This window comes from Chenopodium album, chromosome 8, assembly GCF_948465745.1.
Source record: "Chenopodium album chromosome 8, dcCheAlbu1.1, whole genome shotgun sequence".
NCBI lineage: Eukaryota > Viridiplantae > Streptophyta > Magnoliopsida > Caryophyllales > Amaranthaceae > Chenopodium > Chenopodium album.
The window spans coordinates 1,040,914-1,058,873 of NC_137841.1; the positions used below are offsets into that span (position 1 = coordinate 1,040,914).

Below are 17,960 nucleotides of genomic sequence, written 5' to 3' on the forward strand. Positions count from 1 at the left end.
TCTTTGGGTGCAAAAGTTGTATGTCATGTAAGTTCATTAAAGGTACCATAACTTCTGACCAACTTGAGTTCTTCATGTAGATTAGATTGAGACTCACTTCTCAGTGAAATAGGTGAATGTTACTTAATCTCACGCTATGTCGAAAATGGAACTTAGGGGGGCGTTTGGTTTGTGCAAAGGAAAGGAATCAAGATAGGGATTGAAGGAGAAAGGAGAGAAAATAAATTAAGAAAGATTAAAGTATTAACACACTAGATTAGCCATTAACACACAAAGTTGAATATTACGAGTAATAAATTATACATTGAGATAATTCTAATAACCACCTTTTTCTTTTTTTGTATGAATCAATAACATTAATCAATACTACTTCGTACGTGATCTTAGAATTGCAGGGAATATAAATGATAAAAATAAATTAAGAAAGATTAGATTTATATTCAAAGATTAGCTATTAAGAAGGTAATAACACACAAAGTTGATTTATATTCAAAGATTGCACGTAATAAAACAAAGTGGGCCTAAATTAGTCAACTCACAAAACCTTGAAATCAAGCGACTCTTCAACCACTACTATCAAGTTATTATTGTTTTTTGTCTGCTCTAAATTTCGTTAATTGCTGTTAATTTGTTTGATTATGAAATGATCCTAAACAAAAAAACTTTATAAAATTATATACTGCATTTTGCAATACCCATGATTTTATAAAAATAAAAAAATACCCATGTGAGGATATTCACCTGCATCGAAGTTGAAGTCAAATTAATTCAAGTTAAATAAAAGAATTATGCAGTTGCTCAGATCCCAAATTTCAAATTTTTTGTTGGTATAAATAATTTGATGCAAATTATTCACTGGTCAGTTGTTCAGTTCATCTTCTTTGAATTTATTGAGTTCAGATTTATTTGAGCTTTTTTTTTTATTTTTTTTTATTTGGCTAATTATGCTCAATTTTTTAATTCCCAGATGAAAAAGCACTGATTTTTGAGCTAGCTGGTGAATTTTCTGAGCTGAAGTAAGGAAGAAATTATCACGCAGATTGTGATTTGTGAGATGTTTGTTTGACTTTTTTTATCTTTAGTTTCAGAAAATTTAACTGTTAGTTAGTTGGTGATTAACTAGTGTTGACATTTGAGATATTGTTAGTAAATCATGGTTGAAGAAGAAAACCCAGAAACTATGTTGAAAGAAATGGAGGAAGAAGATGATAAAAATGTGCCCAAATTTGGGTTTTGGGATTATATATGGGGACCATTGAATTGGCTCAAAATGCTTGCAAAAGAGATGCATTGGAGTTTTGTGTTTGGGGTGGTGATTGTGTATGGATTTAGTCAGGGTTTGGGTGGAGCCCTAAATCGTGTCGGTACCGAGTATTACATGAAGGATGTGCAGAAATTGCAGCCTTCAGAGGCACAGATTTATCAGGGGTTTACTGCAATTCCTTGGATGGTCAAACCCATTTGGGGTCTAATGACAGATGTGGTTCCTGTTTTAGGATATCATAGAAGGCCTTACTTCATATTTGCAGGTAAATTCTGATCAAATTTAAGCATGGTTATTTGGCTTGATATGTTGTGTATATGAATATGGTTAATATTTCTGCTTTGATTGTGAATTTTTGATAGTCAAATTGACTACTAAATATCGGTTTTTGAACTATGTGATGAAGTTTCAGTGTTGTTTGCTGTTTCTTCTGGAGATGCTGTGTGCATATAGCTAAGTTTTATTTTAGAAAGTATATATGACAGGGTAGTAGATTATGAAGACAGTGATGAAGTAATGAATTAATGATGATTCCTCTTAAGGACAAAACAACCTTTTAGAAGCTGTTAGAATGTTCCCTGATTCCTTAATTTCGTTAGCTTAGTATGACATTCCACTTCTTGTACCCCACTTGCAGTGCCGCGCTTGTGTGAGAGGTCCCAGTTAAGAAATAGCCTATGTTTTAAGGATGATTGAAGATAGTATTAGTGAAATATTATACGTAGTACAAAGGAAAGTGGATAACTAAGTGGAGTTTTTTTTATTTATATAAAGTAAAATGGACAACAAAGTGGAATCTCCAACATAAAGCTGAAGAAATAAATTGGAGTGGAACTGTGATAGTGGTCATGTAGTAGACTTTTATTCTTTGAGTGTGTTAATTTTTAAGGATATCATTCATTAAGAGATTCTAAACACTATGTTAAAAGTGCATCTTGATGATACATTATGTTGAAACTCAAAGCTTCTTTGAAAGTATTATTGAGCTTTTTGATCTGTTCAGAGTCAGATTACTATTCCACTTCTAGCTGGCTTTAGTTGCTGTGACGCAAAGGGTTTACCTCTTTGATTTTTTTCAGAGTCACAGGACTGATCATTTACCATGAATTTATTGGATTGGTTAGGGAGAATCCTGGGATTCTGTAATCCATATGCATATTAGATGTATATTGCCTACCAAAATTTACCTTTCTTCTCTTGTTTCCAAGTACTCAAATACCAGTATAGATGCTAGATCCCCTTGGGTGTGTTGAGGGGAGAAATTGGATGTATGTATTAGGTAACTATTGCAAAAAGGCTTTTGTAGCCTTATGGCCCTTGGCTTACAACTTTTAAGGGTCTTTCCTGTATAGCATTGAGCGTTCTGTGAGCAGGTGAGACATATGGTAATCTGTTGTAATCAAAATTTGAAAATTGATCTTTTCAGCCTTTTCAAATTCAAGGGTTGGGGAGAAAAGGGGCATTTACCCCTTTCATCAAATCCAAGAAAAACTAATAGAACTACCTTTGTTTCCTTTGTCTCTTCTGGAATTTTGGATTATCTATCAAACATGATTTTATGGCTGCAAAAATCTCAGGGATTGATTAAACTATTTCTTCTATTTTTTATTGTTCATGATTTCAAGTCCGTAAATTACAGTTGTCCTGCAGACCTGCACCTATCTTATCTTGAGAAGACTAGCAGAAAGTTTCTTCATACATTACACTTCATCCCATCAAATGACGAAAACTTGAATATTAGATGCATGAAACAATTTATTTAGAACAATGAAGAGCAATAAATGACTACAGATTGTTTGATTCAATACAAAGTTGTTTGGTTAGCTAGTGCCAGCAGATTAGATTTCGAGTAGGCACTTATTGTTGAACTGTACATACTAAAGGCTTCCTTAAATATCTTACAACGTAAGTACGTAACACCCCTTTTCACCCAAATTTCAACATGCAAGTGTACGTGTGTGATCACATGTTCCACTGCATGTTTTAACTGGTTTTTCTGTGTTGGCTTCAGGTATCCTTGGTATTGTGCCCATGTTGTACTTATCTTTGCACCAGCAGATGCATATCTTCTTCGCAGTGCTTTCTTTAACAATAGGGAGTACTGGGGCAGCTATAGCAGATGTGACTGTTGATGCATGTGTAGCACAGAACTCCAATAAGCATCAGCATCTTGCTCCTGACATGCAAAGCTTATGTTCCTTGAGCTCTTCCATTGGATCACTCCTGGGATTCTTTCTCAGTGGTCTCTTGGTTCACCTCATTGGCCCACAGGTGGAATTCCTTACTTCATTGATATATTTTCTTTGCATACATAGAATAAAAAAAAAAAAACAAAGCACTTTCATGTTTGATACATGAGTTCATGTGAGATTTTCCCTATTTTGAACGAAAGGGGGTCTTTGGATTGCTGGCAATCCCAGCAGCACTTATATGTCTGGTGGGAATCACACTTCAAGAGCCTCAAACGGTGAACTTCTCTTACAAACAGGTAGCTCACTTTTCTGTCTTTCTCCTATAGGCTTTTGTATCATATTAGTGCAAACGCTGTAGTAATCTCTTTTTGAATCAGGTTGGCCAGAAGTTCCTTGTTGCAACCAAAGCCATGACAGACACACTGAAATTGCCAGATGTATGGCGGCCATGTCTATATCTGTACCTCAGCAATGCTACGAGTCTCAATATCTATGATGGAATGTTTTATTGGTATACTGATTCAGATGCAGGCCCTAATTTTTCTCAGGTATGATTGGAACATTTAACGGTTGATTATGAATATGGCTACATGGTAATCACTTGTGCTTTTGGTCATACACAATAAATATTCATGAATGGGTACGGTTTAAAGGGTAACTTGATGAAAATTAATTTTAAACCCAGGTCTAGTTCAACCTCTGTAGACTTTACAAATTAGAAAAAGAGATATCCTTTGATTTTTATATAAAATGCCCACTCTAAGCATTGCTGTTAAGAATCTTAGGCATCATTCGAGTGAGTAATGGATGTGGCTGTTCTCTTATTCTTGCAGAATACCCCTTGCGATTTTGATTACTTTTTCTTATTTACCTTAGTTTTAGCCTTCATTCTTGTCACCTGAATTCCCCTTATATGAATCTATTGGAATGTAATTAAGTTGTAAACTGAACTCGGTAGACATTATGTAAATATTCTGGATACGTTGGTGAGAACAAAGGCTTAGTATTATATTTCTTTCCTTCTCCCAAATTTTGCAGGAATTTGTTGGCTATATTCTATCCATTGGTGCAGCTGGTGCCATACTGGGATCACTATTATACCAGTACGCCTTGAAAGATCACCAATTTCGGGATCTATGTTTCTGGAGTCAGCTTTTATTAGGTCTATCAGGGATGCTTGATTTGATGTTGGTTTTACGATTGAACTTGAAACTTGGCATACCAGATCATATCTTTGCAGTGCTCGATGAATGCGCATTCCAGTTTCTTGGGAGACTGAAATGGATGCCGCTTCTTGTTCTCAGTTCAAAGCTTTGTCCTTCAGGAATAGAAGGCACCTTCTTTGCTCTAATCATGTCAATTGGTAACATTGGTACATTCTCTTCGTCATGGTTCGGAGGTATCTTACTTCATTTTCTGAATATCACAAGAACAGGTTTTGACAATCTTTGGGTTGCCATTTTGATCCGTAACATAGCTAGAATCTCTCCACTCTTGGTCATATTTTTAGTACCGAGGACTGATCCTACCTCTTCTATTCTTCCATCTAAAGCCTCAAGTACAGAATCTGCAGAAACTCCGGATAGCAAAATTGAGCTAGTATCTCTCATGACCAGCGTTGATAGAAGCTGACATTTTGCAGTCCTTTATGTTGGAGATTTAGGGGATAATTTGTCTAGATAGATACGTGTATTGGTTTTAGGGAACTTAGCTTCAGAGCAGCAGGACTCTATTTCATCTTCGGTGCCATTGCTGGAGTGAAATAGGTTCTAGTATTCCTTCTCTAGCAATACTAGTTACCTGCATTTTGATTCTTTTATACCTAAGAAATCATTCTACAAATTCTTTCACAATGAAAGATATCTATTGTAATTGAAGTTTCGGAAAGAGTTACATATTGATTGCAAACAGATTTTTGTAACAGGAGTAAAGATTAGTGAAAAAAAATGATATACAAGCGAGTATTTTCACAAATCAGTTCACGACCTCACTTCAACGCTAGTGTGTAGATTTTTGAGGATGATTATGAGATTTCTTGGACTTCTTGAGACATCTAATGAACTGTATTCTTCTGTGCTTTAGGTGGAGCAATAACTAGCAGGTTATCCATGTTTATAGCTTTTAATGTTCAGGTTATCCATGTTTATAGCTTTTACTGTTTTGGTGTATGGGAAGAAACTGAAGGCAATAATTTAGACAGGAATTTATTAAGGCAGTTAAGTTAATGTTTCCAAAAAAATAAGTCGGTGAACAATTTGGTGGACTTTGATTTGCAAGAATATTGCCTTCTCACCTTTTCCTCAAAAAAACCAAGTCAGTGAAGACTGAATAGTGTACTTTTGGTGCAAGCCACAAGGGCATTTAAAATTACAAACAGGGAAGGAGGATTTGAACCTACAGCCTATTGTATATAGGCTCTCGGTCTTTGCCACTCGGCCAAGATCTCATCGTTGTGAAGAGTGTAAGTTGTATGTGATTATGAAATTATCTTGTTGAGGTATGAGCAGCAAGACCAGAAATTGAATTAAATTGTTATCTAATCAATGTAAAACTAGTGTAGTATACGCTGTATATCTTATCATAATCACGAGTCTCACGACATATAAGAGAATTTTAGATTTTCATTATATTTCTGGGTCATTCAATCACAGGCTAATACCAAAAATGGCATAAAAAAACAGTCGGCCAGGTGGATTTATAAAAACTGCTAGATCTTATGCAATCATAACTGTAATTCCATATATAATTCAACATCCTAAGGTTAATAAGTACATTTCACATTACATACTTTGATTACTTTCTGAACTTTGTATAAACACTGTTCTTACAGATAAATTGGCTTCTACTGCAAATATAATCTGCAGTGATTCAGTCACCAGAAATCAATTGCAGTTCATTCCGTGACTCATCGTGCCAATTTTTTGAGTCGTTGGAGTGTCTTCTGCTTGATCCACTGCCTATCATACGGCAAGTAACCTTGTATGGAATGCTCATAACTACAGAAACAAAGACAGCAATAATCAGACCAATCAAGCAACCAGCAGAGAATTAAAATCATGAACAGAACAGAAGTAATCCAGGAAAACTACAAAGACTTAACATGAAATTATGTTACAAATTTTGCAAAATCAGATAAACAAATGAACAACAAAATTACTCATGTTTGAAATGAGTATCAAAAATCTTAATGATTTCAGAGCTTAGATAAGTGGTTCCTCTACTTTTCCATGTCTAAAGGAAATAAGGAGCAAGATAAATTCCAGCTATATCCCTATATGATAGGCCAGGCAAAAAACTTCAACCATATAGGACATGAAAATCAAAGAAGATGAAAATCATAATAATTAGCTAACGCTAATCGACAATTTCAGTTGATAATATACAATCAAATTAATAGAATTAGGAGGAGGGACCTACACCAATGCACTCAAATCAGCAAGCCCATCGATGAAATTGTATAAATCACCAATGTCATAACTGATGTTTCTGAGGGCTGGATTTATCTCCTTCAGCTTCCTTTCATACAATGCACAGATACCTGTACGTAAAGCATGCAAGACTGCATAAGCAAATATGATAAATAAATAAAGAAAAAAAACAAGTAAAATCAGGGCTACAGACTAATCACTCAACAGGTATATTAAGATACTACAGTCATTCATCCCACAAAAGATAACTAAGGTCAAGAGGAGCTATTGGAGTTGGATACACTGTTGTACTTTTATGGCTAGGCCCATTGCTTGCGCAGATGCTCCAAACATTTGCTTACCACATGATGTCAGTGGCATGTTGAACTCTTCCTAGAAGGTGGCTGCCACTATTACGCCTGATGTTCCAAATTCCCTGTCAGACTCTTGGTTTCACAATTTGTTATAAATCTTTATGGCTTGCTGGCCCTAGATTACACACCATTCATACATATTTTGCAATAATTTATTGTCAAAGAAAAGTTAATAATATTTCATTTAATAAGAACGATTTCCCATAATATTGTTGAAATAAAAAATTCCCATAATACATTGATTTAAAAATAAATTCCCTACATAGTGTCCACGTAGGATCGTTTTTTTGCTTTTGGTTCAACTTAAAACCGCTAATGGTAATAGCGGTTTTAAAAAAGAGACCGCCTCTAACAATAACAGGTCTCTTTGCGTCCTTGGTTAATTCACAAGGTATTATTTCAAAGAGACCGCCTTTCAATACGACAGGTCTCTTTGTGTTAGCCCACAACAAGAAAAGAGAGCGCTGGCAATTACACTTATAACTTCAAAGAGACCGCCTTTCAATAAAAACAAGTCTCTTTGACTTTATTTTACAAAAATTGCAAAACCGCTAACACCGTTAGCGGTTTTAAGTTGAACCGAAAACCAATCCTACGTGGACACTACTTTGGGAATTTGTTTTTAAAACGAAGCATAATGGGAATTAATTTCTATTTTAACAATATTAAGGGAAATCGTTCCATTTAATAATCCTATGGTAAAAATACTATAGATTGCAGGTGTTGAGAAAAAAAAGTATTATATACTTGTAATCAGTGCTATAGTGTAGCAGCAAACAATTACTAACAAATAACCGAAAATAACATATTCATTTACAACTTAATTTTAAATTTTATTAAGGTGGCTTGTCCGGCAAAGACTCTACAAGTCTACGTTTAAATAGATTATGATAAGGTTGACCTCTGCTGCTTACGTTGATATGGATCAGCACAGAGTTGTAGATCTTTCAGGCATGATTCTTTACCATAAGTTTTATCCTCATGAAATTATTAAAGCTTCTTCCACCAATAATCAAAAAGCTCATAGAAAAAAAATGTAATAGCAACAAAAATTGAAAACCTACCATCCATTGCTTGACTTATTGACTCATAATCCATAAATGTTCGAGTTGATCTGTTCTGTGATGTCTGCATTAGGATAATTGTATGCCTATTGTCCTGCAGAAATGAAAATAGGCTCCAGTAAGCATCCCAAAGGGTCAGGAAACGACAAGGCTCAAAAGTAGGGAGCTAAAGAATCAATATCAACTATATATTCAATTTAAATCAGCAAATGTATGATGAACTGGCTCCATAGATTAGAAATCAATGAATCCATATCACATAGCAAACCACTTGCAGAAGATGCCTACACACATTACTTTCAGTATGCTCAAGCATATTAAAAGTTCAACAAAAAAAATAAATTAAAGAATCATCTAGGTTCATGACAACCATGGTTATGTGCTGGAGCACCAGAAGTCGATCATGTAGAGTCAGTCACTTGTTTCTAGATAATCTAGCAAGTAGGATTAACATTTCCAGCTAAGGGGCAGCTAAAACAGGTTTTTGAATATATAAGTAAAGCATGGGTTACAATATACATATGAGTCAAAAAAACAAGACTGATTGAATAATTGCACTACAATTTTAAATTTGAACAAGGCATTGCCGCCTAGGTTTTGCAAACAACTTTGGATCACTCAAACCATTCGAAAAGAAAGCTGAAAAGTAAATTTATCACTCGAATGACTGAGGACTTGGAATTCCAATAGAAGTACCAGTCATAAGTATATAGTTCTTGTAAGGACCTAGAAACACTAAAAAATACAAAACCAAGATCATAATGTATTCCAGACATTTATTGATTCTCTTTTCTTGGTGGATTAAAAAAGCATAAGCACATGTCTTACACAGCGAGCAATTTCATCGACTAAAAGAGTTTGTTGTAATACATAAGTAAAAGGTCAGCTCATGCTTAAGAGCACAAAAGCAACAAATAGCTGGACTAAACACAAGTTCATACATTGCATCCTAGATTTTTTTTTAAAAGATTGCATCTAAGATGAATAGGACTATGGCAAGAAAGCATCATTGACACGTGTACACAATAAAATATTACACAAGTATAGCCAACCAATATTTAGCTTTAATAGAAATCAATTAGAAGCAAACACTCACTTCAAAATCTATTTTCCAGCTCATCAAAGGAAAAACTAGGAAACGGAAATTTCAGTAAGAAATTCTCCATTTGGATTCAAAGCAGTTACTTTTTATAGTAGAAACCTGTCAATCAAATAAAGTTCTTAGACAAGTGTTACCCTTTCCAACGAGCTTTATCAGATTTTTTTTTCGTTTAATAAAAACACTTACATTTACACTCCAAGTAACAACAATTCTACTAAGTGGAGCTAAACTCTATATACCAACGCCTCAATTATTAAAGCAATAAAAGAACGTATACCATTATTCTTTTCTATTCTTTGATTGCAAAGAATCACTTGACTACCATATCAACTAAGTTTTACAGAACAACTCAAATGACTTAAATCAACTAAAAGGAATGGTAGAGATAATCCAAATTAAACCTCACACACACACACACTGACACACCCAACTGAATTTTCGCCACCAACTTCATATAGCAGCACATCAATCATTACATATATAAACAGCAACTAAAATTAACTTTGCTCAAACAACACTAGAAGAAAGCAAACTACAGAAGTCCAAAGTATAGCTCAATTTTTGCCACCAACTCAATTTTACCGCCTACATCACAAATAAGCATATTATCAATTACATACACAGCAGCTTAACCACATTACAATGAAAGCAGCCAAAGTAAAGCAGTCCAAGACTGATTATATGTGCAAACCCTAATTCCCAAATTAATTGCAAAATTCAACCAATTTCTGAAATTCTTTATTGTTACTTCAACTACATGAAATTCCACTTCATCAGCAAAATATTTTACTAAAAAATGATCAAAAAATAATCCCCAAAACTTCAAATTCGTAAAATCCTATCAAATTTTGAAGCAAGAACAACACAGCAGAAGTTACACTAAACCTCAAATTCATGGTAAAACCCTAGTTATAAAATCATTTGTAACAAAAATTAAATTGATAAGAAGTGAAGTATGATACAAGAGAGAGAAAGAGAGAGAGAGAAAGAGAGAGAGAGAGTACCATGTTGAAGAACGAGGGAGGGTCGAAGAAGTTGCAGAGATTGAAGGAGAGAGGAAAATTGGCAGTGTGCCCACGGTCTACGCCGACTCCTATCAAATCAAAATTCCTCAAATAAGATGACAAGTTGATAAAAACAAATACGTAGTATTAAGTTCTAAAAAAACCAATTTTTTTTATTTATTATTTTTTTTTTACAAGAAATTTCTCTAAACTTAATTCTTCGTATGCGGAGTATACTACCACCGGTCCAAATTACTCGCAACTTTGGAATATTTTAAATCTCACAAATAATATCCCAAAGTTGCGAGTAATTTGGACCGGAGGTAGTATAATAATCTATATCGAAAAAAATAACAAGTTTATCAGCATGATAAAAAAAAAAAAAAAATATTTAAAAAAAATATATTTATAATGTATTATTTATATTATTATAAGTAAATCAACAAATTAGTTTTATTTGTGAGACCACAAATGTTGATCTATTTATAAAAATGTTACTTGATAGTTGGGACTTCCTCATATTCGACCATGGGCGGAATCGGGGGTGACTGGGGTAGCCATGGCCACGGGCCACCCCCTTGATTTTGGTTAAACATTAATTTTGCATTTGCTGTCAAACAAGTCTGGAGAATTTTCCTTACTCCCACACTATTTCAGGGCTTCCTTCAAGGTTCGTTAAAGGACTAAATAGATTACTCTTAATCTTAGAGATTCTGGTCACGATGATGATCAAGGCTGGCCTACTCTCTTTGGCATCATTGTGTGGTGGATTTGGCATTGGCGAAATTGTTGTGTTTTCAGTCGACGACGTGAGATGAGATTCTCGTAGATATGGGAGCTTTCATTTGAATTTGAGTTGATGAACCCTTTAGGAGTCTAAATTAAATAGTCTGAATGTTGGTACTTCCTTGAGGCCTAAAAGGCAGCAACAGTATGCGAATTGGTAGCCTCCTGATTTCGGTTGGTGTGTTCTTAATTGTGACGGTGCAGCTAAGGGGTGCCCTGGGCCTGCAAGGGGTGGTGCTCTAATTCGTGATCAAGAAGGCAAGTTCATCTTAGGTTTTGCTGCCAATTTTGGTCATTGTACAGCCTGCCTTAGAGCTGAGGTATTGGCTCTAACCCGAGGCCTTGAGTTAGCTAAGAATTTACAAATTGAAAAATAGGAAATTCAATTGGACAACCTCACATGTGTGCAAATTCTGAAGCAGGGGACAGCTATTGGAGGTGAGAATGTGCATGAATTAAAAAGATCATCAATATGCTTAACCAAGATAGCTGGGAGCAGGGGCGGACCTTCGTTGAGGCGGGTCGGGGCCCGACCCCCCTTAATTTTTCTAAGCTATTGGTTAAAAGTAATATAATGTTTAATAATTGCAATTAAAAAGTTATGGCATAGTGGTTAAGTATTGTTATTTTTTAGCAAAAGGTTGGAGGATCAAACTTTGGCCCCCAAACTTTTTGGCCCAAGATCCGCCACTAGCTGGGAGGTAAAGATAGCTCATATATATCGGCAAGGAAATCGAGCGGCGTATTGGTTGGCCAACCGCGCAGTCACTCAAGACACGGGCTTGTTAACATGTGAGATCTTTAAATTATGGGATTTCTTACGTGAGACTATTATTTTTGGTTGAGCGAGTATTGTGCATATTCTAGAGGCTTCCGGAATAATCAAGTAAGGTCTTTACTTGCTCTTGATTTCCCTAGAATAATATACTATTCGAATGTTTTAGAGCATTATTGATATTGAAAGCTATTAGAATATAATTCATGGTTCGTGAATTTTCCAGAACATTATGGACACAAGAATGATGGAGAAATTTCTAGAATATTCCGGCCATTTCTTCCGAACTCCATTTACACCTATAAATATAGGTCATGGGCATTATTCAATCATTGAATACAACATAACACAAGAAGCCATACCATACACAAGCATTCCTGCATACTACACCTCTTTGTACTATCTACCTTCGTTACTTTGTAATACTCCTATGTGAGTTTTTATTTTAATAGTTCTCTTGTAATACTCATCATGTACTCTCCTATATTCAAATAGTGGAATAAAAGTGTCCGTCGTTACATAAAATTGTGTGTTCATTTACATTAATTATCTTGTCAATTATCAATTCAACTTATACTTCTCAATCAAACACATATTCGCTTCCGTTGCACACTCTTCAACCCTGATCTTGAACACTCTACTTTAAAATTTCTGATTCCGCCACTGTATTCAACACTTTGACCTTGTTCATTTAAGCTGTTCTGTTATGTCAGGAAGCTCAAAAGAAAAGGGTCTTTTTCCGCTTTTTACAAGTGCATTAATTTATTTATTTTTTTATTTTGAGGAAATACAAGCGCATCGATTTAAATATGTGAGATTGTGAGGAAAGATTCTTCCTATATGTTTCTTATAATCACTACTAGAATTAGCAGTTTTAACGACAAAGTAATAACGATAAAATGAGTTTTGTATCATTAATAACCTTAGTAAGTCACTTAGTTATGACATTCTTACCAGATGGTCGTACATGGTTAAATGTGAAATATAAAAGGTTAAATTAATAAATCTATAAGCGTCGTTAATATGGTAGATGATAAATAAATAAAATAATAATAAATCATATTTTGTCGCAAGTGCTTAAAAGTGAATTATGTAACGCGGGATTAGAGCCCGGGCAAAATTATCATCAAAATATCAAATATTTCTATTAAAAACAAAAGGCGTAATTCATCAAAACCTTATTTCCTTTCTTCTTCCCCTAAACCTCACCACACATTACGATTGTCAGTTTATTCAAGTGTCATCAATTTTCTTTTGCTTGCTTCCAGTAATTGGCTTCAGTCAGTTTTTCAAACAATTCTCAAGGGTCATCAACTAATTCTTGCTTGTAGGTGAATTGAGTTGAAGTTGATCAATAATTAGGGTTCGTCGATTTGTCACATAATTTCAATTTGAAATTCAATTAAAGGGTAAATTTTCTTAATTACTCTGTCAAATTTCGACCTTAAATTTCTTGCATGTGATATATAATTTTTAGTTTATTTATTTTTCAGTTTAGTTTTATTGTGTATTTTTAGTTGTTTGTTGAGATAAACAATTTCTAGTTTAGCCGATCATTGGTTGTCTCTGTTAAGTTCAATATGTAAATCCCACATGTCAACTCAATACAAAGTTTAATTGTTTCTTGCGTATGTATCAATTTCTTATTTTTTAGTTTGATTGGTTTTAATTAGTTGATTCCTATGATATTTGAAAGATTATAGTGTATTATTTAATAGGATTAGTAAAAAGATTATTGAAAAGTCAACTTTACCATGTGATTGTGTTCATTATGGGGGCTATAAATCAAGTATACAAGGCGCCAATATCTTAGAAGTTCTCAAAACTTGTGGATTTATTATGATTAGTATTAGTACTCTTGTTATTTCCATCTCAAACTATTAGGACTCTTGCTGTGAGGTTATTTTATGCTAGCGTATGAGCAATGTCTATAGCAGGCTATGTGACTTGGCTAATCTATTGTCATTGGATAATTATTGATTTATGAAATCGAACATTCACTTTAAAAAACACTTTGAGCAACATATAATTTTAGATAAGTTAATTGAATTTAATAGAAAAATATGTAAGTGAGGTAGTTGAAATAATAGAAAATTATAAGAAAAGATAGTACGAGATAACATTTTATTAAAACGTAAGGGATATAAGAGAATAATTAAAAATAAAATAAGTAGTATTGATTTTGAGTGAGGACATGAAAGAATAACACTTAGAGTAAATAAAATAAAACTCAAAGAAAAAGTCATAATTAGACTAGACAATGTATTACATGAGCAAGCTAAAGTGTACCATAAGTTACATCAGAGTAGAATTAGAGTATGTTTATACGAAGTATTAATTATTGTTGTGGATAAATGCTATTATACTCTTAATATTTATCTAGACAATCTATCTTATTCTACTATCCTTTTTATTTTTATTTTTTTTTATTTTTTTATCATTTTAAATACTTGATTAAAGTAGTGGCACGTTTGTATTTCAAGTTAAGTTAATTACTGAAACACTTTTATTTTTTTCTCTTTTCATGCATCATTATTTAAATCTTGTTTATATGTACTAAGGTAATGTTGTCACATGACTAGTATTCATAGAATTCTTGTGTTGAATTTGTAGATTTTATATAGCTTATTTATTCTCTTAATTTTAATAACATGGTAAAAAGGACTCTTAATAAAGATTGGATGGCCATTGAAGATTATGTTAATGACCCCTTCATATGAAGAAGGAGTAAATAGTTTTTTAGATTATGCTTTTGAAAAGTTGAAAAATGAGACAATTCGATGTCCTTGTTCCAAATGTTTTAATGGAGAATCTGGTGATCGTGAAAAAATTAAACAACATTTATTAGTCTTTGGAATTTTTAGGAGGTATACCTTTTGGTATCATCACGGGGAAGGGTTAAATGAGCCTACTCAATCTGACGGGGATAATGATGTTGAAGAAAATGAAAACCATAATGAGATGTTCGATATCTTTTGGGATTTATTTCTTAATAATCATGATGATATCAATGGTAGTTCCTCCTCCATTGTTAATGATGTTGAAGAGCCAAATATGGCTACCAAAAATTTTTTATAACTTGATGAAGGACTCACAAAACCCTGTCTATGAAGGTTGTATGAGTTCTAAGATGTCTGCAGTATTAAAACTTCTACATATCAAGACTCTTGGCCGTTGAAGTAATGACTCATTTACCATGCTTTTGGATTTCTTGAAGAAGAAACTTTTGCCGAAAGAATCAAATTTTCCAGATTCTTATTATGAGGCAAAGAAGACCATAAAAGATCTCGGGCTTTCTTATGAGAAAATTGATGCATGTGTAAATGATTGCATGTTATATTGGAAGGAGAGTGAAAGCTAGGACTCATGCAATATATGTGGTGCATCAAGACAAAAAAGTAACAAACATAATGGGGAAGACAAGTGTAATAAAAATGGTACAAAGATACCCCAAAAGACACTACGTTACTTCTTACTAAAACCAAGGCTCCAACGAATTTTCATGTGCTCAAAGACTGCATCTTTAATGACATGGCATCATGGTAAAAAGAAGAAAGATGGTATAATGAGACATCCAGTTGATGGATTAATTTGGGAATCCTTTGACAAAGAGTTTCCGGATTTTGCTTCTAATCCTCAAAATTTTAGATTAGGCCTTACTAGTGATGGTTTTTGGCCTTTTGAAAATTCAAAGAAACCATATAGTATTTGGCCAGTGGTATTTATTCTATATAATTTGCCACCTGAACTATGTATGAAACAGTCTAATTTAATATTATCAATGCTCATTCCTGGTCCTAAAGGACCTAGTGATGCAATTGACATAAATCTGCAGCCTCTAATTGAGGAATTGAGGGACCTATGGGACAATGGTGTCGAGACCTTTGATGCATCAGCTCAAAATCATTTTAACCTACGTGTAGCGTTATTGTGGACTATAAATGATTTTCCAGCATATCCTTTTGAGCAATATATGTATAAGATTAAATTTTATGTAAGAAATAGGGCTCGTCCAAAGGCTTCAATTGTAGAGGGTTATCTTGCAGAAGAGTGCATGACTCTTTGCTCTAGGTATATGGACTGTGTGGAAACAAGATTTAATCATCTTAAACAAAATTACGAAAATGCAAATTGTGGTGATGAAGCATTGACTCTTTTCATTCATCCTGGCAGAAGTTTAGGATCTCAAACCATTATAGATATTTCAAAATATGATTAAAAACAATCTCATGATTATATTTTAAATAATTGTGAGGAGGTTCAACCTTTCCTTCAGTTAGAGTCTTAGCCTTAATACATTTTTCATTAATCTTTAGTAATTGTGGCTATCACTAATTTTTGCTTTATTTTTAGAGAGTATTCTGAAGCTCATCCATATAATGATGCTGGAATCTCAGAAGAGGAATGGAGTGAAAATTAGATAATGGTTTAAGAATGAAGTATGCAATTTATACTATTAATGATTTTAGGATAAGTAAAATCATATATTATTCATTTTTTCTACTATTTTTTGATAGGTTGCGTGATTATATGAGAATAATAAGAGCAAGGAAATGGAAAATCTCCTCTCATTGTCACGTGGACCAACACAATATGTAACTTCTTATACTGGTCACATTGTGAATGGTTATAGAATTCAAATACAAAGTCGTGACAAGAATTTGAGAACGTTAAATAGTGGGTCTATGTGATTGGAAACATGGGAGATGAAGATGAAAACATAGATTTCTATGGAGTAGTGACACAGATAATAGACATGCAATAACACAGAAGATCAAGAGTCCTGTTATGAGGCAAGTGACAAAAACTTTCATGATGATGAGCTTCATTATCAATCTGAAGATGAAGATATGCATTATGAACAAGGATATGAAGATAACAATTATCATGGTCAAGATATAGGTGGAAACAACCATGAAGCTGATAATGAAAATGATGTGGAAGTATCCCCAACAATGCAAGAAGATGCTCATGGTTATGATTTACATTTTATTATTGCATTAAATTAATCAGATTCCTTGCTATTTATATCTTCTCACACTTTTTACATTACATTGTTTCAGTTGAAAGTTGTGATCCATCAACTTCTAAGAAGAAGAATGATTCTGAAAAGAGGAGGGGAAGAAACAAATGTAAGGAGATAACTAAACTGAAACCTAATGAGAAGCTACAGATTGAGTTCTTTAACAATCAAGCAGTGTGAAAGAATCACAAAGTATTTGCAAGACATTTGGGAATTATAGTACGAAATATTAACATATGTCCAGTGAGAGTGCACAAATGGAATGATATTGGAGAAAGAGAAAAGGAACACATATGAGCAGCAGTTACGGTAATGGTATTAATTTTCCTAACAATTTCATGAGTTTTCTTTGCACTTTTAATCCCCTGCTTCAGTAGCTTTATAAGCTCTTTCCGATTTTCTAAATTATTCTCTTTTATTTTTTAACTTAATAATATTCATGTAAAATAATTGTAGGTTATTCAATGTTTACAAGAGATGATATTATATCTTGTTTTGTAGGATGTATTTGCCAGTGAAAATATGGAAACTTAAAAAGATCATATTCTCAAGCATATGAAGGAGCTATGGAGAAAATGGAGGTCGGATTTATTAAGGTATAATGTGACTAAAAAGAAAATCACCTGAGCAGCTGCATACAAGGGTAAGCCACCTAATGGGCTTGACATGAATGAGTGCAAATGGCTTATCAAGGAGATATATATGAAGGATGATTTTAAGGTGACTTGACACAACTAGAAATTGCTTTCTACTTCCATTTAGTAAGTAGTTTTACATTAAGAGATATTTATTGATAAAAAATTCTAGAAAATAAGTGCAAGAAACTCTTAAAACAGGGGCTACTATGCTAAAAAATTAATGCCTCGAACTGGAAGAAAGCCATTTAGACAAGTCATATGGGACGATTTGGTGAGAATTAATGAAAAAATAATGATTTTCTTTCTTAAAAAGGGGGAAAATAAGGGAAAT

General features: G+C 33.7%; 2 protein-coding genes across 2 annotated transcripts; one reads left to right on the plus strand and one right to left on the minus strand.

Annotated features, from left to right (window-relative positions):
- Positions 1-562: 562 nt before the first annotated feature.
- On the plus strand, positions 563-5,506 carry LOC145641522 (putative folate-biopterin transporter 2). The gene is made up of 6 exons (XM_081692345.1): positions 563-858; positions 968-1,529; positions 3,276-3,535; positions 3,657-3,752; positions 3,834-4,004; positions 4,495-5,506. The coding sequence occupies exons 2-6, from the start codon at positions 1,154-1,156 to the stop codon at positions 5,086-5,088; spliced, it is 1,497 nt and encodes a 498-aa protein (XP_081548471.1). The 5' UTR covers positions 563-858; positions 968-1,153; the 3' UTR covers positions 5,089-5,506.
- A 644-nt stretch (positions 5,507-6,150) lies between these two features.
- LOC145641525 (enhancer of rudimentary homolog) lies at positions 6,151-10,536 on the minus strand. The gene is made up of 4 exons (XM_081692346.1): positions 10,408-10,536; positions 8,302-8,395; positions 6,874-6,994; positions 6,151-6,452 (listed from the first exon to the last, which is right to left on the minus strand). The coding sequence occupies exons 1-4, from the start codon at positions 10,408-10,410 to the stop codon at positions 6,362-6,364; spliced, it is 309 nt and encodes a 102-aa protein (XP_081548472.1). The 5' UTR covers positions 10,411-10,536; the 3' UTR covers positions 6,151-6,361.
- Positions 10,537-17,960: the final 7,424 nt, after the last annotated feature.